At 30.0% G+C, this 21,176-nt stretch overlaps 3 protein-coding genes across 3 annotated transcripts; 1 reads left to right on the top strand and 2 right to left on the bottom strand.

Annotated features, from left to right (window-relative positions):
* Positions 1 to 1,755: 1,755 nt before the first annotated feature.
* On the bottom strand, positions 1,756 to 3,308 carry LOC125813385 (probable ribose-5-phosphate isomerase 2). Its single transcript, XM_049492886.1, has 3 exons — positions 3,221 to 3,308; positions 2,880 to 3,097; positions 1,756 to 2,820 (listed from the first exon to the last, which is right to left on the bottom strand). Exon 3 carries the CDS (start codon positions 2,790 to 2,792, stop codon positions 1,992 to 1,994), a length of 801 nt encoding a protein of 266 aa, XP_049348843.1. The 5' UTR covers positions 2,793 to 2,820; positions 2,880 to 3,097; positions 3,221 to 3,308; the 3' UTR covers positions 1,756 to 1,991.
* A 7,591-nt stretch (positions 3,309 to 10,899) lies between these two features.
* LOC125813402 (uncharacterized) lies at positions 10,900 to 11,416 on the top strand. Its single transcript, XM_049492905.1, has one exon. The coding sequence runs from the start codon at positions 10,917 to 10,919 to the stop codon at positions 11,370 to 11,372; it is 456 nt and encodes a 151-aa protein (XP_049348862.1). The 5' UTR covers positions 10,900 to 10,916; the 3' UTR covers positions 11,373 to 11,416.
* A 1,444-nt stretch (positions 11,417 to 12,860) lies between these two features.
* LOC125813418 (zeatin O-glucosyltransferase-like) lies at positions 12,861 to 14,501 on the bottom strand. The gene has a single exon (XM_049492922.1). The coding sequence runs from the start codon at positions 14,499 to 14,501 to the stop codon at positions 13,110 to 13,112; it is 1,392 nt and encodes a 463-aa protein (XP_049348879.1). The 3' UTR covers positions 12,861 to 13,109.
* Positions 14,502 to 21,176: the final 6,675 nt, after the last annotated feature.

The following is a 21,176-nucleotide window of genomic DNA, read 5'->3' as shown; positions in this document are numbered from 1 at the left end:
TGAGAAAAAGTTCATCGATGTCATTATTTTATCAACTAAAACGACATATATGAGTCTTTTCTTAAAGTTCGATGACATATTTGAGTCTTTTTCCTGTAAGAAAAATGATTTTATTAATGACGTAGCCAATTTATAATTGACCACGTGTAAATGGTTTTGCAAAAGCGATACCGTTTTCTATTAACAAAAAAAATGAAATGGATGAATCTTTTCTCAAACAAAAATAATATAGATTAGCCTAATTCCAAAATTTGATGACATATTTAAGTATTTCCCTTATTTTAATGAACATAACGTCTCAATAAATTGTATCATTTTTCATTAATATATAATATCACACATCAACGATTTAATTAACGAACATACAAGAAAAGAAAAGTATGGTATGAACTAGAAGCGTCTACTTGGGCCGTACCGTACAAGCCCAACACCTCACATCTTCCTTCAATACTGAAACCAGCATAACAAAGGTAATGTATGCCATTACTCTATCCCTCTTCGAATTTTTTTAGCCGTATGTTTATCGAAAATAGTCTTTAGGTTAAGGTATGTGTATATTGTATCTATCTTTCTTAGATGTTATTTGTGAGATTAACCTTCTTTTTTTTTTATCGAAAATAGTCTTTAACCTAAAACTTCAATCAATTTTTGTGACATTTTCTTTTATGGATTTCATACTCTGAAAAGCTGGTTGGACTACTTAATAAGTGTTATCACTTGCACACATTGAAAACTCTTTTTCTTAGTCATTGCACAGGATATGACACAATTTTAGCTTATCGAAGACATGACATTAGATACGAGAGCGTGGTGGGGAGGGGGGGGGGGACCAGGGTAGAATGGTTATAGGTGGAAGTGTGTTGTTTTGTTGTCCGTTCATATTAGTGGTCGTAGTATTGCTCATATAGTTTTTGTCATTCATTTGTTTCTTATATATACCTCGATTATCATCGTATTGTTTTGTTGTAGTTTCTGTTCTATTACTAGCTGCTATTGTTGTTAGTGTTTGTTATTTCATGTACTTGCATTACTTTCCTTTTTGGGACTGCTTTGGATTGTCTTCTTGAGCCCTCGGCCTATTGGAAACAACATATCTACCACTAAGGTAGCTAGAGGAGGTAGAGGTAAGGTCCGGATAAACTCGTACCCTCCCCAACCCCCACTTTGTGAGCCTACTCTTGGAACATTACTTTCTCCCTCTCCCATTTCTTTTCAGTACTCTTATCAACCATAATAGGTCTACGAAGCTTCCAATCTTACTGAAAGTTGTAGGTCTTCACTTTCCAGTATTTGAAATCTAGGCCAGGTAACATCACCCAAATAGGAACTGAATACAGTTCATACCATATCTGGAGTCCATGCCTTCACAATGAAAGTTTGTTGTCAAAATGAAATATCCCCTCCTGGATGACTTTGTTTTTCCCAATTCCAGTGTTAAATCAAACTAAAACAATTCTATTTTGCAGCATTGAGATTTCGTTATAGTCATTGAATGTAGCCATTCAATATAGTAAAATGGGGGTTGATCCCCTAACACATAGACGCTCAGCTCAAAACAGATGAAAAAGATGACAACAACAACAAGAAAATACAATAATCAAGGCTAAAGAATCAAGCAATAGGAATACAAATCTAAGAATACGAAAAATACAAAGACTAATATTGATCAAAACTCTAAGTATACTCAAGCAAATGCATGACATGAAAAAATAACACTTATAAGTGGTGAGTAGCATGAAACATTCATTCTTTAAAGATGTCACCAAGTTTCTCTCAAAAAGATTGCAAATTTAAGGCAAATACCCCAAATAATTCAATATATAAGTTTTTTGCAAATGCACCTACATTGTCCTTGCCACATAAATAGTTCAGCAAGACTTCTCCAATTGGATTGCTACAATACCAATACTTACATATCCTAATATCTTAGTCAAAATTTATATAGAAAACTAAGGTTGCTAAAAGAACACATGATCACATTAACCTTGATCCTACTTATTAGTCACGAAGACGCCAAGCTTTCCTGCAACGATCACAGTAGTCGCCATATCGAGAAACATCCCATGTTCAACCACACCTGCAAGCCTCAAAATTGCATCACTAGCTTCCTTTAAATCACCCATATCACTCTTGAAATACAAGTCAACAATATAATTCCCATTATCAGTAACATATGGTTCACTACTTTCCCTAACTACTCTCAGCTTCCCAACACAACCAGCTTCAATAAACAACATCTCAAGCCTTCTCAATGTAAATTCCCAACAAAAGGGTACAATCTCAACTGGCATAGCAAGGCCAGTTCCACCCAAATGACTCACCAATTTTGACTCATCAACAATAACAATAAATTTCTTAGAAGCAGCTTCCACCATTTTCTCCCTTAGTAATGACCCCCCTCTTCCTTTAACCAAATTCATTTGTGGGTCAACTTCATCAGCACCATCAATTGCCAAATCAAGAATTGGGTGTGCATTCAAATCTGATAAAGGTATCCCTAATGAAACAGCTTGTTCATGGGTAATACTTGATGTGGGTATTCCTACAATGTTCTTCAATTTCCCAATCCTTAACAATTCTGCTATACGGTCTATAGCATGTTTAGCTGTGGACCCTGTTCCAAGACCCAAAACCATGCCAGACTCAACAAACTCAACAGCCTTATATGCAGCAATTTTCTTTAACTCATCTTGGGATAAAATGACAGGTGATGGGGTAGGAGTAACCATCAAAGATGGCTTCAAATTCTTGGTTTTTTCAGACCCAAAGAAATGTGGGTATGCAATAGCCATATCTCTAAATTGCAAAATCAAGAATCAAATGTTGGTTTTCAAGAAAAAATTAAAGCTTTCACCTTTAAGGGTAAAATCAAGAATCAAGTGTTTGTTTTCAAGAAAAAGATTAAAGCTTTCACCTTTAAGGGTAAAATCAAGAATCAAGTGTTTGTTTTCAAGAAAAAAGATTAAAGCTTTCACCTTTAAGGGCAAAATCAAGAATCAAGTGTTTATTTTCAAGAAAAAAGATTTTAGCTTTCACCTTTAAGGGCAAAATCAAGAATCAAGTGTTTGTTTTCAAGAAAAAAGATTAAAGCTTTCACCTTTAAGGGCAAAATCAAGAATCAAGTGTTTGTTTTCAAGAAAAAAAGATTAAAGCTTTCACCTTTAAGGGCAAAATCAAGAATCAAGTGTCTGTTTTCAAGAAAAAAGATTAAAGTTTTTACCTTTAATGTGTATAAGGGTTCTCCAAGGAGAAAAGGGGTTAGTGGGTATGTTTGATTTGTAGGCTGGTAAAGAGAGATAAGAGGAGATTTAGGGCTAAAAGATGTGAAGTGAGGAGAACCAAGAAAGTAGGAAAGGGATATATATTGGAAAGGTTAAGAGAAAAAAAGAGGGAAAAAGCTTAAAGATGGGATAAGAAGAAATCTTGAAAATGGAGGGGGCATTTATGGCCTTATTTGGCAAAATAAAAGGAGAGAGAGGAACATAAGCGGATGAGGTAGCTTCTCCTTTAATTACAGATCTCAAATTCAAATTCCGAATATGAAAGAATTTAGTAAGGAGCGGTTTCATCTAAACAGGGTCTTACATGAAATGAATAATATTTATTCTCAAACATAGGTGGACTTAGAAGATTGTATGGGGTTCATCTAAACCTTTTCGATAAAAAAAAACTACACTATAATATTTAAGGTATTATATATATTAATTTTGAATCTTTTAATTAAAAATTAACTTAAAAATTTATTTTTTTTAAGAGAAAAGGGGAGGAAATTGAGAAGCCTAGGGAAGGAGCGTATATAAATAGAGGCCAGCTAGAAAGCGCGGAGGTGGGGAGTGATCTTTTTGTGACCATACAACAAAATTTAGTTACCAAAACAATTCAATTTATGTGTTTTAAGAATTCAAAGCATGTGTGGTACAATAAACTCCATTGGAAGTGTGTTAATAGAGGACGTTGATTAACCTTTCTTATGAAATACAACATGTTGCATCAACTTAATAATTTGTAGAATATGTTGTTACATTTTATTTTGTATTAATATTATTGGATGATAAGGTTGAAGTGCATAAATACATGATTTCTGGATCATCATTTAAGGGATATTCATTGTGCATAAAATTTATAAGTTTATCCATTTTAAAATTACTTCAAACATGTGGTATTTGAAATCTTATATGATTGAGGTTTAATTATTATTGTCTAAACTTTATGCACATTTGATATATGATTGAATTCAGTTACTTTTCACTAAATTAAGATACATGTCTGATTTAAGTTATTTTTATTTGAACTTCAACTTGTGATAATCATCTTCTTGTTAAATTAGGTCTTAGGCCTAACTCACACCCCTAAGACCTAATTTAACACTTCTTGACAATACATTTTAATTATATTTAGTCTTTCAAAAAAAACAAAAAAGAATTTGTGGTGACACAATAATTATGCTCGACACTCTCTTTATGTTTTACTTCAAGATGTCGAGAAACTTCTTTTCAAATCACCATCATTAACATGTTTAATTTTTTATCTGATGACTAGTATATATATTGAGCTTTTTTAATCGATCAATAATCACTGTTAATCACTATTTTTCGCAACTCATAAGCTAGTGATATATCTCTCCAATACTTATTTGATAAGATAAATGCATAAACAAATAAATAAATAAATACTGTAGTATTCATTGGCTGTCACTTAGCTTTAGTACAATCAATTCCCAGCATCTTCCACAAATAAGCAAAGAAATAAGTTAACCATCTTTTTCCAGCTTAGTACGCGTATCAATAAATCCACTATCAAGTGTTTGCATTTTTTATACGAGCTATCATCATTTGTTAATTAAAATACGTTTCGAAAGTAATGAGTCAGCTTGACATGTACTGGATGAAATGTTATGGGCAAATTAAGTTATCACACGACTTTTAGTGATGATATTCAAATACTTGATCTAGTCAGCTTCGAGGTGTGTTTTGATAAATAATTAGTATAGTTCATGTAAATGTGTTTTGAATAACGCAAACATTTCATATTAGAGATAGTAAATTTGCAAATTAAAGATGTTTTTGACAATTATCTCTATATTATATTATGTTTTTTGAGTTTAAATGAAACTGATCTTTTTTATCTTGAATTTATTTGAGTTGTCATCACTAGGGCCTACACGTGATGAGATAGATTTTGAATTCTTGGGGAAATTTGAGTGGTGATCTTTTTCAATTTTCTCGTTTGGTCAGAAATTTTGAAAACATTTTCTCGAAGAAAACAAGCTAGAAAATGATTAGTCTAATGAAAGCAGGAGAAACAAATTCTACAAATAACATTCTGTATTTATTGTGTCATCCTACCCTTCAACATATCTTATTTTCACTACACCGGTCCACTCAGCCTCCATCACACTATCCCACAACTTTATCACCCCACCCCCATCTTCCATATTGTTTGTCTAAATTATATACAAATATTTTTAAAGTAACTTTTTATTATTATGTATCGAACACAAGAAATTAAGCCAAAAACACACTAACTTTTCTAGAGTACATTTTCTAAGAAAATATTTTTCCTTTCATAGAACACATCCTAAAGATTCAAACTTTTTTAAAAATGTACACTTTTTTGGGATAAATCTTGACTTGGGGTTCTCTTGTTTCTTAAAATGTTTCAATCTTGAATTGGGATTTTCTTATTGTTCTCAAGGACACTGAAAAATATTAGGAATATTGTAATTTTTATTTATTTATGAGCTACTTTAGTGATTCTTTATTTGCTTTGTACTAAGTAGACGAGATGAAGATTAGAAACAGCTTAGTTTTGTACCAAATTCTTATGAATCAATGGAATGATAATCTTTATGTTATTTTACTATAATACTATGTCATAAATTAATACTCCCTCCGTTCCATATTATAAGTCACTTTTTCCATTTACACTTGCATTAAGAAATAAGGTAATTTTACCCTTATGCCCTTATTTAATGTTTGTTTATGACAACTTTATAATAAATGATGAAATGTTAGATTTCAAAAATAAATGCATTTCGATGACTTTAGATTTTACTTTTTGGAGCCAAATTTTTTCACCAATTGATCCAAAAAAAATTTAAAAACAAGTTTTTCCCACCTCAATTTTCCTATATATTTTGTGTAAAATGTTTTTTTTTTTATATATATAAATCCTCAAAGCAAACATGACAACAACACAAAATATTCAAATTTCATTACTTCAAATTGATCTAAATTTTCCTTCTGAATATGATGTTATTGATAATGAAATTAGACGACAAATGAATTTTAGTTCTAGTTCGACAAATCATTTGTTTTTTTATTTAAATGATGCATAACTCCTTTCTTTGGATCTTGATTTTTCTCAATTTGGCCTTCACATGTTTTGGTTGAGTCTTCTAGTTTTACATCCTTTGAGCTTTTTGAAATGTCATCTTCCTTGATAAAATTTGTTGAAATTTCAACTTTCAAGATTATTTTTGAAATTTTTTTCATCTTTTATTTTTAATTTGTTTGTTGATAATTTTTTTCAAAATCAAATTTTATAGAATAAGTAGTGAATAAAGAAAGTAGTTAATTAATGAATGAAGTACAATGAAATTAATTACTTGTAAATTTCCTAGGTTAGTCAAAGTAAATACATTTTCAAGATTAATTAATTAATCAATCAAGGGTATAATGGGCAAAATATGGTAATTTATGCGTAAATTTTATAAAATGACAAATATTATGGTCAAACTATTTTTAGAAAGAGGTGACTTATAATATGAGACGGAGGGAGTAACATTAAAGACTCATAGTACCTCAAGACTTATATTTTACCTGACGCTCAGTAAAGTGTCCTGCTTCGATTTTTTCTTCAATGTAGGTAATGGATTCACACCAATTCTTCGAATTTTTATAGAAAAATTACAGATTTAAATCGTCATTAATCATTTGATATAATATTCAATACAGGTGTATATACGTCTTTTAAAATACCAATGCATAAGTGCTTGGAAGATCGCTTTTTAAATACTTAATAACTAAAGATTATAAAGTATTTAATATTGAGTCACTTCAAAATTAAATTCAAACACATGAGACTGAACCTCAAATTTGCGGGTATAAAATTTCAAACTTCATACATAAAAATATGAATCTTTAATGTCCAACTCTATCACGCACAAAATAGAATAAATAATTAGCACAAAATTAAATAATTCACACCATGAATGGAACTTTAAAAAATCACAACAAATTAAAAAGAATCAATTCTAAAACCATATATATGCACTCGAAAACGAAGAACGTTTTCTACTTTCACATTAATGAAATTTCAAAAGATAACTCAAATAATTAAAAAAAACAATCTTAAAACCATATACTAATTTTAAAAAATTCATCAAAATAACATTTTTTCTTCTTCATCCCCTTCTATTGTTTTCTTTTATTGTTGCTTTAACTAATATGAATACTTGCCATTAGCCAAAACCCCTTTAGTAAACTCTTAGGGGTCGTTTGGTGTGAAGGATTACATAAAATAGTCCTGAGGTTAAATTGTAGTGACACTTAATTTGTTGTTTGGTTGCATGTTCAATATAACTTATCTCGGGATTATAATTAGTACCGGGATAAGTTATCCCTCCCCTTGGTTGATATAGTAATCCGAGATAACTTATCCCGGGATAAAATAAGTAAATGACAAAAATATCCTTTTAAATCTTTTTTATACATCACTTTTCACATTTATAAAGGATACTTTTGTAAACAAATAAATTGTTCTTAAAATTTATGCAAAGCCTATTATTTTGAATACAACAAACCAAACACTCAATAAAAATAATTTTAACATAATTTATCTCATCATAACTAATCTCATCATAACTAATTTCATCATAAATGATCCCATCATAACTTGAATTCAAACCAAACGCGTGAAGACATGTAAAAGCACAACAATAGTTGATGTGGGCACACTCAATATAACAAGTACAACCATGCCTAAAACCAATCTTGGCCTTGTATTCATCAACAAATATTGCAATAATCCCATGGCTTCACAAATACTTGCATTATAATTTCCATAAAAATTCTTCTCCGAATCCATCCATTCATCTGGTGGCTCATAATTCCTTTCGATCATCTTCATATCTTGAATTCTTTTTCGAAGAACAATCATGTTCTCATCCACATTCCTATCATTATAATAGTTTTGATCATGTGCTTCATCTCTTCTCATAGCCAAAGTAGTCATTGTTCTTATTATATTTGTTGATAATCTTCTTATTTGAGGAAAAAATGGTTTGGTTGGAAGAATATGTGATGTTGAAAGAATAGAAGAAGTTGATGATGATGCCATTTTTGGATTTTTTTGTGTCCTTTGAGAATATTGTTTTTTTCGAAGATTATTTATCATCGTTAGTCTATTTCATAAAGAATTTCCTATATATTTTAATTTATGTGAGAATGGAGTACAAAAGTCAAAATACATATTTGAAAGCTATACGAAAAATCTTACAAGTCAATATAATGCTAATGTAACAAAATATTATTTTTGACAGGTTTCCAAACGGTAACATCTTCAGATAAAATGAGATCAACAGAATATCTGTTTATTCAAAAATAATTTAACTTTAATGAGAGGATCTATAACTATATGAACTTATTTAACTTATTTGAGATCATAATAACAAAAAATCCCTGATAAGTTAAATATCGCAACATAAATTGAGACGGAAAAATGTGTCTTAAGAAATAAGGAAGGTGGCAAAACCGTGTTTTACAAGAAGAAACAGCCAATAATGAGCCAAATTAGTCACATCATTAAGTTAACGTGAAGTATATTGATTGCGTGCTCCAAAATGCATCAATTAAGTTATGTTTCCTCAGGTTTAATTTATTTATATATCTGATTTTAATTTAATATGAAATTTTAAAAAATATTACTAAATTCTATGATCAGAAACTAAAGATACGTGAGAAATTAAAATTTAAAAGTTGTTACAGAAAGAAAAATACTTTTATTTTTGATGTTTTTTTTAGTTTGACATGTGAAGCAATTTAATAAGGTACTATCATTTTTTTTATGAGGTTAGTAATCAATAGTAATTGTATTAGGGATTTATCTATAATTATTTTATAAATAATATATAATTATGTAATTTTCTTTTATACTGTCGATATATAAAATTTAAACTCGATTTATGTCTTTGCTAGGGGGGTGAAACATTTGAATTAACTCTCAAATAATTAGTCACACTAATACCTGCCTTCTAGCCTTCTTTCTTATTTTTAATTATTCAAATTGTTTATTATAAGCATTTTATACAAAATTAAAATTAATTTTAGGGATTTTAACGATCAAACTCCATGCACAAATTTCCCATTATCATCCTATATATGTTCAAACAAATATAATAAGCTTCTAGATTAGAGTTTCAATATTTCCAGTGTTATACATTAATTAAAACAACTTTTTTTAATCCAATTCTCACGTTTTAAAATAGTGTCTTTTTTTCTAGAAACTTTTTTTTTGTACCATAATTTAGATATGGTCAAAATAATTATACTGATTCTAGAAATATATGCATAGACTAGTATAATTGTTCATGTTCTTATGATTAGTGTGTCCTAAGACCTTGTCAAAAAAAGAAAAATAAGTGGAAGAACTTGTTAATTATTTAATCATTTGATAATTATATTTTTTAAAAATTTATTTGTTTCTTTAGTTCGTTTAAAAAAAATGTTTCTTTTGTGACTTTATAAACTCTTTAATTTTTTATTTTTCATGTGACATGTTATTTAAGACTATAAAATTAAATAAATAAATAATATATTTTATTTATTTTTAATTTCAGATTACGAGATTCAAAAAATTTATATAACACAACCATAGATTTTTGAAGGCACATATATAACTCTTCTTTTTAACGATTATAGATGCACCTTTCTTAATCAAAAGTTTCAGATTTGTGTTTTGGGTATAAAAAAATATATGGAGCGCTATCCTCTGAATAGGGCCCTACCAGACACAAATTCATATTAATCAAACTGTAATATGGATATCATATACTAAATAAAAAATATAAAAAAGAAGGTTGTAGATGCACCTGTATCAGTGCTGGAAATCAATTTAAGGGACTTAATTTTATTTAATGTGTTATAATCTTTGGGTTGACTTTTGATGATTTGATGAGGAAATCACTATCTTGGAATGATGTGTTCTAATTTTAAAATTTTATAGTTATACCCTCTGATAGTCATATTTTTATTACATGTCTTTAAAAAAATGTTCTTAATAATAATTATTATTATTATTGTTATATATGAGTATTATTTTTCGTTCACTTTTATTTGTCATGTTTGGATTCAGCACAATCATTAAAAAAAGTAATTGACATGACTTTTTCGGTGTACTGCCTCTATTAATTGATATTTAGTACTATTAGATCATGAAAAATAATTTAAAAAATCTTGGTACGTTAAAAATGACAAGTAACAAGTGAAAATCTTTTTTAAAATCTCGACAAATAAAAGTAAACAGAGAGGGAGTACTAATTAAAAATATAATTTCGTTAAAAAATAATCATATTAATCATTATTTTTTAAAGACATGTAAGACTCTAAATAGACAAATAAATATAAACGAAATAAAAAAATATACATCTAATTAAAAATATTTTAAAATATGTATTTAATCAATAAGGATCGAGTAATATGAAACAGATTCAATTCCTCAATTCAATAGTGAAAGAAAAAAAAAACGCGCACCAATCAAGTTGGCTGCTTGCCTTTTTTCACGCGGCTATATATGCTTCACGCCTTATTGCTAAAAGACTTTAATACCCTCACATGAAACCAATATCTATAAATACATATATATCTAAGTTTAAACAAAATTCAAAACTCATTCCTCAACACAAAAAATCAAACAAAATGTCAATGTCAATATCAATATCAACTTCTTCTCTACTTCTTCCTTCACAATTTTCACCAAAAAGAAGGTCATCAAGAGCTTCGAGAAGAACTACGATGATGGCAATAAGAAGAGAAACACATGATCAGAACTACAACTCTAATGATTCTGGTCGTGTAGACAAGAACTTAATAGTCCTTCGAAAGAGAATCCATGAGATGGAGATGATAGAGAAGAATTACGAGCCTCCTACTGAATGGATGGATTGGGAGAAGAGTCTTTACGTAGATTACGATTCGAATATTTGTGAGTTAATGGGATTATTGCAAGCCCAACTGATGGATACAAGGCCAAGTTTGGTTTTGGGCATGGTTGGGCTCATTGCATTAAGTGTACCCACTTCAACTGTTGTGGTTTTGTTTCATTTGTTAGAGTTGGCAAAAGGGATTTTGGCTAATGGACTACATATTACTTAAATAACTTCCTTCGAGGCATGCAATAGCTGGTCTGGACATTACGGTAAAAAAAAATCTTTCATGGGATCTTTTTAAGGCTAGCTTTCCATGTTGAAGACTAAAGTTCTTTTTATATGTACATTCTACAAGCATTAATTAGGATTTTAAAAAAAAACACTATTTTTTTCATTCTTTATTCAAATATTGTATTTGTATGTGTAAGCTCTACCTGGTTTGGGAATTAATAATGCTTCTATTTTTTGTTATATACATAGTTAGAATGAGAACTTTTATAATAATATAGCTAAGTAAATCTCTTTGAGAACACTTTTCTTTCCTAGTATAACCATCTGGTATTCAGTATTTAATTACTCCGATTAATTTAAATTAATATTGTATACGACACATTTTAAGAAGGAAACATTATAATTACTAGGAGTATTCTTCCTATTATTCCTCGGACTCGCACTCTAGACCTTTGTTCAAGGGTGTTGCACCACCCTTCTTTAGTGTTTGAATGCACTAGAGACTTCAATGTCAAAAAAAAAAAAAAAAAAATACCTACAAAATTTTTTATTTCGTATAAGTTTTGTCAAACATAAAAACAACAATCGTTAAAATACATAAAATACTTCAATCGATTGTCGTCTATGAAAAATATATAAATAAATATTTCCACCTCGTAAAACGAGAATATTTACCTATTAACACAACAACAAACACCATCATCCTGACCAAAAATAAGACTGGGTATACATAGAGCCACAAAATAATCCAAACGCTTGCATTTTTTGCTACAATCTCGATTACTTGTACATGTCCCTAATAATTTGCCACATATATCACTTGAATCCTTCACCTGCTTTTCTACATTAAAAAAATAAAATAAAAAAAGAGTCACAATCAAAGAAAATTAAAAATAATAATATATACATCATTAAGATTTTTTAATTATATATATTGTCAAATAAAAACATGTTAAAATATTGATATCGTAATAATTACCTTTGGCTTGACAAAGAAGAAGAGAAAATAAAATAAAAAGAGCAGCAATTTGATGTTTGTATGATGCCATTTTTAATATTATTTTTGGGTTTAATAGTTGCTCTTTTGTCACCAAAATTCTATGAAAAATAATGTTATTAAATTGAACGTAGTTGTGATGAATTTATAAGAATGTAGGGTCGAAATTTTAGTAACTTTTTTTTTTGTTTACCATGATACAGCATTACTATACTTTTTTAAAAAGGAAAAATATTTAAATAATGAGTTAGTTTAAAGTGTAATTTTCCTTCTATGATAAATTCTATAATTTATTATAACAAATTTACTTATCTCCAAATATGGTGCAGATCTTTTGATTAAAGAAAGTAAATAATAGAGCTTTTGATTTGCCGTCAAACTCTTGATTTGTCATCAAACTTTTCTTTTTTAAATTAAAATAAGAGGTTCATTAAATCGATTTCACGTGCAATAGTATAAAATTTTCTTTTCTTACAATGTCACATGTCAATAATAAATTGATATAGTTCAACAAATAAGTATAGCTTCTTAGTTTAACTAACAAAAAAATATGAAGTGTTACGTTCTTCTTTTAACCCCTGTATCACATGAAGTTATTATTTCTACTAAACATATAAAAAGACGATTAAGTATTCCATGACGATTAATACGTCTTTATTAAACACAAAAGATAGAGATCACCAAACCTAAAATTAAAGGATGAAATATGGCAATGGCTTTGTTAAGCTACAAAATTTATTTGGTAATATAGGATATGAATGATTCAACTTCCTTGGTTGTCACAGCTCCGGGACTAAAGGAACTCTTGATCTTATTGCTCAACTCGACCGCCCTCTTTCGCATCTCTTCTCCTTCTGTTGTATCCATCAAAACTTTGATAGATTTTTCGATTGAATCAGATGTCACTAACTCATCCTTATGAGTCCAATTACAAAGTGAGATTCCAATTTTTAAAACTTTAGTTACAAGGACAGCATTATAGGGTTGGTCCCACTCATTTGGCCAAGCTATTATTGGAACTCCCATACTAATGCTCTCCATACAAGAATTCCACCCGCAATGACTTATAAATCCACCAGTAGACGGATGCCCCAATATTTCCAATTGGGGCACCCAATTTCTCACCATCATTCCTCTTCCTTTCACCCTTTCTTCGAACCCTTGTGGTAATTCAACCGTGTTATCATTATCATTATTATTACTATGATCCCCTTTTCCTATTACCCAAATAAATCTTTGATTACACTTTTCTAGACCAAATGCAAGCTCATTTAGTTGCTCTTGTGATAATTTAGTCCCCGTACCAAACGAAACATATATTACTGAATTAACATCTTGATTGTCAAGAAATTCAAGACATTCATGACTAAGAGGAGCCTTATCATGATGTGATTGTAGCAACATATGAAGTGGACCAAGTGCCCACAAGGGCTTCTTGTTTTTCGCATTAGCAAGTAAATCTAAGTACTTACCTTCAACTTCTCTAGATGAAATCATGAATTCTCCTGAGTTGAAATCCCACTCATATAAATCTTGTTCAAAGTCTTCCATACCCGGTGGAAAACAACTATCCATAGCCGGAAACTCTTCATGCATTTGCTTAAGCAACTTTTCATGATCATCACCATCATTACCAACATCAACAACAATACTTTGTCGAAGGAGAGAGTATTTGCTTATAGCTGAACCTGAGTGAAAAATACAAGTCTCAACATTAGGTAATGTATGAACATCACCTAAATAGTCCTTCATTATAGAGTCATAAATTATGACCAATTTCTTTGTATTCATGGAGAGTTCAAGGCATGTTCTCTGAAGAGACTCTGATTGTTTTTCTAACAACTCCACAATCGAAAGCATACGTTCATCATCGTAATCTTCTTCAGTGCTTCTCTTATATTCATCTTGTGAAAGCAAAATGTCATTAAAATGAATATTTTTTGCTATCTCAAAAGATTCACCTTTAAGGCGCGGTTTTAAATCTTTGTTGAATTCAGGAAGGCAAAGTAAGTGTACCGGTATATTATGGACGGCGATGAAACGAGAAAGAAGAAAGAGTTGATTGATATGAGTAAATCTAGAAAATGGCACCATGGCTACAATTATTGAGTTTTTGGTAGTAGCCATTGAAGAGAGAAAAAAAAATCAATCAAGAAGAAATGAATATTGCAAGTGTTGGCTAAAAGATGTGGAGGGATCTTATGTAAATCGACCCTCTGTTAGTAATTGTTTAATATTGACTTGACACAAAGATTAAAAAATAGAAAATGATAGGGTAATCTTACCTAATCATAAACATTGAAAAATGAACAGTATTTAATAGCAAGGGTAAAATAAATACAAAATGGTTGATTATTCATTAATTTTATAATCTAGACAAATATTATTAGATATTTCAAAATAATATAATAGACAAATAAAAATGAACGGAGAAAGTATCTAATTCCTTTTTAGAGACTCATTCATTTAATCCGATTCAACAACCCGACCTATTTTTATTATTGTCATAATTTGCACGTGCTATACTGCTAGCACCCCCTGCCAATTCTATGAGTCTTTATGGCTCTCGTGAGTCGTCATCACTAATATTCCCTATGTCTCTAATTACTTGTCTACTTTTTTTTGTATAGTTGTTTTTAATTACTTGTTCATTTTGACAAATCAAGAAAGAACAAATTCTTTTTACCTATTTTACCCTCAATTAAATGACTAATTATTTTGAAAAATGTAGAAATTTTCATCCACTTCATAATTAATAGGGGTAAAATGATAAACTCACTATGTAATTAATTATTTTCTTAATAGGCATCAATTCAAAAGTGAATAAGTTATTAGAGACGGAGGGAATATTATTTTTATTATTGTCACAATTGCACGTGCTATACTACTAGCACCCCTTGCCAATTCTATGGTCTTTACGGCTCTCGTGAGTCGTGGTTATTAATATTGTGGGGTTTCTCTGACCATGAAAAGCTCGTTAAGTTTGAAAATCGAAGATAAGTCGATGGTAAAATTAATTTATTGGTATTGGCGCATTAAAGCTTTATATTTAACGATTTATTGGTATAAAAGTGAATTATTTAAAAAAATTATTGGATAATTTGTTAATCAGTAAAGAATTATTTCCTCCGTCTACTTTTAATTGCCATGGTTTTCTTTTTTAGAGTCAAACGATAAGAACTTTGACTAACATTTTACGATATATTTTTTCATCATATTGATATGCAAAAATTTGCAATTTATAATACTTTCATATAGTTTTTGAACATCTAATTTTTTTTTTTTTTAAATATTGAATTAATATAATCTAATTTCACTTTAAAAATTAGTCAAATTGACTTTCGAAAAGTGCAACATGACAATTAAAAGTGGACAAATGAAGTATCTAATTACATTTTTACCCCTTAATATATTAAATACATTTTATTAACCCTGAATTTCTATTTAATATTTTGATGCTACTTATATGATTTGATACATATTTGTGAGTTAGGAACTTGGAATTCTTATTGGTATACTAGCTAACTAGTCTGAATCACAATGAACGAGTCTTCACTTCTTGTTGATAAAAATGTAGTATGTTTTAGTTTTGAAATATTAAGTACGTTATATTGGTGAATATTTATAAAATAAATGTTTATGTTCATGCACCCTCAAAACTTAGGTTTATTTTGTATTTCTAGTTGTGATTTACACTACAAAATTACTAGCTTAAGTAGAGCTAGAAAAATTATTTTGTTTGATGGCAGATAATTATATTGATGAGTGAAAGTAAAAAAAATAAAAATGAAATGATTGAGTCAATATATCGCCCATTAACCGTCTGATAATTATCAATGTGATTCTAAATCGATGATATCTTAGTAGTTGGTTTACGGATTAGTATATTTAGAAATTAATATCTGATAAGTTAAATTGTTAAACATTATTAGCCATACTATAAGCGATTTTATTATCTACTTACATTTTTATTCCTTAGTATATAAAATGCATCTTATTAATCGTAAATCCTTATTTAATATTTTGTCGCTTCTTATATGATTTGATACATAATTGTGAGTTGGATTTCTTATTAGTCTACTAGCATTATAGAAAAAAAAAAATTTTAGTGGCAATAAATAAATATAAACATTAACAAAAAGTTCTAAAACCTTAATCGGCATTATCTAATTGTCATTAGATCCAATGTTGTTATAGACTTTAGCTAGGACATTAACAAAAAGTGTTAATTGCCGCTAAAAATACATATTTATAGCGACAATTTATCTATTGACATATATGCAACTTTGTTTGCAAGCCCCACCAGATATACAAATAAAATTTATACAAATACCTAAAATTCTTTATTGCATTTTTTTAAAAATTGTAGTCGCGATTCATAACTATATGAGATTATAGTTGTATTAAATAACACACCAGTATTATTTGCCAATTCACATAAAAAAAAATTATAAACTACTCCTACTAGTCTAATATCAAAATTTTAGTACCGCCCCACACGAAAAATTAATTCTTATATCAACAAGGATTACTCAAACAATTAAGGAAACTTATGGAAATCCTAGTAAAATAAAATTAAGGTAAACTTATTGAAATCCTAGTAATACTCAAACAAGGATTATATATGACGATTATAAATAAAACAAAAACCTCTCTACAAATTAAAAATTAGAGCCCAATAAATTAATTCCTCCTAATCTCCACAAAATTAACAAGAATGGGAAAGAAAAGCCAAGAATGTGAAAGAAAAGCCAAGAATGTGAAATGTCAATCCGTCAAACTATAATCGGCAACATTGATCGTCCAAATCGTTTCGACTATTATGCTAATCCATTATTTGGATGCAAAAGGCGAAAAAATAAAAAAATAAAAAATTTATTCCGATTATTCTCAACCTTCATTCCGGCCTCAACCCTTGTCTCGACCTCAATTCGACTTCGGCTTAGAGCATTACAACAATATTAAGCATAGTAATATTGTCACATTAAAGAGATTCGAAATTGAGCCGAGTAAGAGGATCAAGAAACTCCGATTTAATAATGAATCGGAATTTCAGTTAAAGCATTCTCCTTTGACTGAAATAGGAATATTGTCCATATGATGAAAAAATGAAGATTCGGGGTTTCAATTCATGATTAAAATTCAAATGTTTGACTGTCAATATTTGAAAGGTAATTAGGATAAAAATAGTGCTGTAATTCTATGGAGCTTTTAGATATTGTTAATTAAGAGTTATATTATGTATACTTCCTTCTTGTTAATTAATAGAATGTTTATCCTTCTATTTATAATTTATTATTTTAAGTAGGTTTATTTTGCTTTTATTTTCATATTTATTAAGTATATACCTTCTCTATATCAATTTACATGACACAATTGCAATTTCAAGATTCAACCAGTTATGTATATACATTGTTACATATATGATATATATTGCCCCAATTTCGAGATTTCCTAGGCTCTGCACCTTTTTTTTTTAATAATATCTTGTTTAATTTAATATTATTACTCACATTTTTTTCGTATAAAATTATATATTCAAGATAGATGCACAATCTAACGTGAATCCATGTGACACAACGTGAGTTCAACCCTCAAAAACATTAAAAAAAAAAAAAAAAGGTCATCTTGTCTTATCATAGAATATAAAAAGGTTAGTTGTTAGTGGTAGCCTCTAATTCAGCACTAATTTATTTTGTTAATACATTTGCATATCTACATATACGTCCTTTAATTTATATCAATATACATGACATAGTTATAATTTCGAGATTCAACTAGTTATATATTCATTCTTATTGATTCAAATGGCAGCTACCAACTCAGTAATTGTTGCCATCGTGCCACATCCTGAATTTAGTCATGTCAATTCGCTTTTCCTCCTTGCTCGCCTCATTGCCTCACATAATATACATAGCGGTACACTTCATTTGTTCAGTCTTAAAGGTGAATATTTTGGGGACACAAACAATATCCATTTCAATGATCGTATGATTTTGTGGGTGGAATTCCTATATGGAAAGCATTAGCATGGGAGTTCCAATAATAGCTTGGCCAAACGAGTGGGAACAACCCTATAATGCTATCCTTGTAACTAATGTTCTAAAAATTGGAATCTCACTATGTAATTGGACTCACAAGGATGAGTTAGAGACATCAGAATCAATCGAGAAATCTGTCAAAAAATTTGGTGGATACAACAGAAGGGGAAGAGATGCGGAAGAGGGCGTTCGAGTTGAGCAATAGGATCAAGAGTTCTGTTAGCCCCGGAGGTGCGACATCTAAGGAAGTTGAATCTTTCATATCCTATATTACCAAATAATAATTTTGTAGACATACTAGTTTGTCTACAAAATTATGTCTTTTATCTTTTTAGATGAATCTTAAGTTTTGAATTATTTGTCTCTTAATCTTTTCCGTTAAATAAAAGATATACTAGTTTGTATGCGTTCTCAAACTTTCAAGAAATATATGAAGGGATGAATGAGATTCCTTTCCCGTTAATCAAAATTCAAATGTCTCGAGTTTGAACCATGAAAATAAAGAAATCTCTGTTAAGGAGCTTTTTTTCTTCAAATGAATCTGTCACGACCCAAAAATGGGCGTGATGGCACTCGTCTTATCTCGCCAAGACCAGTTAGCCTAAAACTCAACCATTACAATATAATGCGGAAAAATTCATAATCAACTAAAACAATACCCCCAAAATCTGGTTGTCACGTGTACATGCCTCTAAAGTATTACAATTTATTCAAAAGAAATATAAGTCTCAAATGACCTTGTTTCTAGAATAGAACAAGATCATAATTAAGAAGAAAGAAGGTCCGCTGAAATAAAAAGCAGCTACCTCACAAACCTCCACAAGTAGCCTCGGACAAGGAGAAAAGAAAATATCAAAAATGAAAAGCAGCTACCAAAGAAGAACAAGATCAAGTAACCACTTAGCTAGCGATACACCCAAGCCAACAGAACCTCTAACAACACTATCAAAATGCTAGATCAATAGCTATTATTGTAGACAACCTTTAAGAGAGGTAGAGCTGGACCAATGCTCCCTTCATTCAATCACACATATTCGAAACGTGATCTCGACAACTAGATGAATATTAAAATTATCGAACAACTGTAAACACCCATGGTAGCTTTTCTATAAATTCTCATAAGCAAGGTGGTATATGTAGACCAATAAAATACTTCAACTGCTCCAAGACAACACCAAATATGTCATATCTAAAATAATCAAGTCTTCCCAAGCATCTTATCCTACCAAGATAACATTACAGGATCGGTACATCCGATCCACCACTAGGAATTCACCCATAGATGTGGAAACACGAGTAGCATACACAGTGAATCATAATGTCCAGTATGAAGAAGGTGGCCACATAAGAATACACGAAAGCAAGGTCGAATAACACAAGATACTCCTTCCATAGTGCCCATATAAATAAAATTACATTCATCTGGCTTCGTTTATCAATTTTTAGCTACCAACAATATTACAAATACTAGATTCATCAAACCCCACATATTTCTCACATTACTCCATTAAATCTAACACTCTTAATACCAACAAACATCATAACTACATCAGTCATTTACCTTACTCTCAAACTGTCACTAGTATCAAAGTATTTTTATCAAATACATTATCGCCTCCAAATTTTCAAACTGTGGCGCTCTCTCTGATAGCATCCAAGGAAGCTCTACTCCATTGAAGGACAAGGATGAAGCTTTAGAAACTCCAAGGAGGCCCATAACAAGATCTCAAACCCAAGGAGTTCAATGATAAGCTCAATGGGCTTCAATCACTGATCCAAATGTGTCTTATTGGGGAAGAAGAGCTCAAGCCCAAGGGAGAGGAATTGTCCAAATGCTACAATTATTTGGTGGCCCAAATTCAAGCCCAAGATGAGGAATTTTAAGGGCCATTTTCGTGCAAATAAGGTCAAGAAGAGTCCAAGAATCAGCCACAACAAGAGTTGCTTTCTGCCCAAGTTTTGAGAGAAGACTAGTCAAACTTTCCAAGATTGTTAAGATTCTTTTCCTAGTTGGGATTTACCTTATTTATTTATTTATTTATATATAGGTTATTAATATTTTCCTTAGTCTATTTATGATCTCCTAAGTACCATTTAATGCTTTCCTAGAAGTACTAAATTTGTTCCTAGTTAGGTTACTTTATTTCCTTTCTAGAGTAGGATTCCTTGTAATTGTCTTTCTAGGGTCCTTGGACGTTTTTTTCCCCTTCTCCTATATATAGGAGTCCTTTTCATTCATTAAAGACAATTTACATTGATATTAATAATATTTGAGAGAGTTCTTTGAACCTTTGTGACTTGTTCTTTGAGAATTTATCTTTAAACCTTTACTATTCATAGTTTAAGGTATAAGGTAACTTCTTCTTGTGATATCTTTGGTTTCTTTTTGGTATTCTTTAGAAGGTGATTAGTTTCTACATACTAATTATTGTCTTTAGTTACTCATAAAGCGATCAAGATCCGAATTTATCGTTTTGATTCGTTTTCTCAAGTAAAGGCGTTAGATTTCTTCCATAAATCTATACGTTGTTACTTGGATCTTTTCAAGGCCTTAGAACATCTAATCCTTGGAAATTCGTGGATCTTTCCTTCGAATTTCCCATATCTTTAGTTAGTTTTTTTTGTTTCTTTTCTTTGTGCTTCCGTATTCTAATAATCAATTCTCTATTTGTGATCTCCCTTAACCTTGTTGTTATCACTCTCTTTCTAAATAAGCATTTTAGGACAGATACGGGTCCCACCCAAGGCTAACACTAATTTC

This window comes from Solanum verrucosum, unplaced genomic scaffold, assembly GCF_900185275.1.
Source record: "Solanum verrucosum unplaced genomic scaffold, falcon-dt-bn FXZP01000203.1, whole genome shotgun sequence".
Lineage (NCBI taxonomy): Eukaryota > Viridiplantae > Streptophyta > Magnoliopsida > Solanales > Solanaceae > Solanum > Solanum verrucosum.
This window is presented reverse-complemented; position numbering and strand designations above follow the sequence as displayed.

Bases quoted from the DNA above. Each gene is read 5' to 3' on its own strand.
- LOC125813385 (XM_049492886.1), bottom strand. From the start codon at position 2,792: ATGGCTATTGCATACCCACATTTCTTTGGGTCTGAAAAAACCAAGAAT.
- LOC125813402 (XM_049492905.1), top strand. From the start codon at position 10,917: ATGTCAATGTCAATATCAATATCAACTTCTTCTCTACTTCTTCCTTCA.
- LOC125813418 (XM_049492922.1), bottom strand. From the start codon at position 14,501: ATGGCTACTACCAAAAACTCAATAATTGTAGCCATGGTGCCATTTTCT.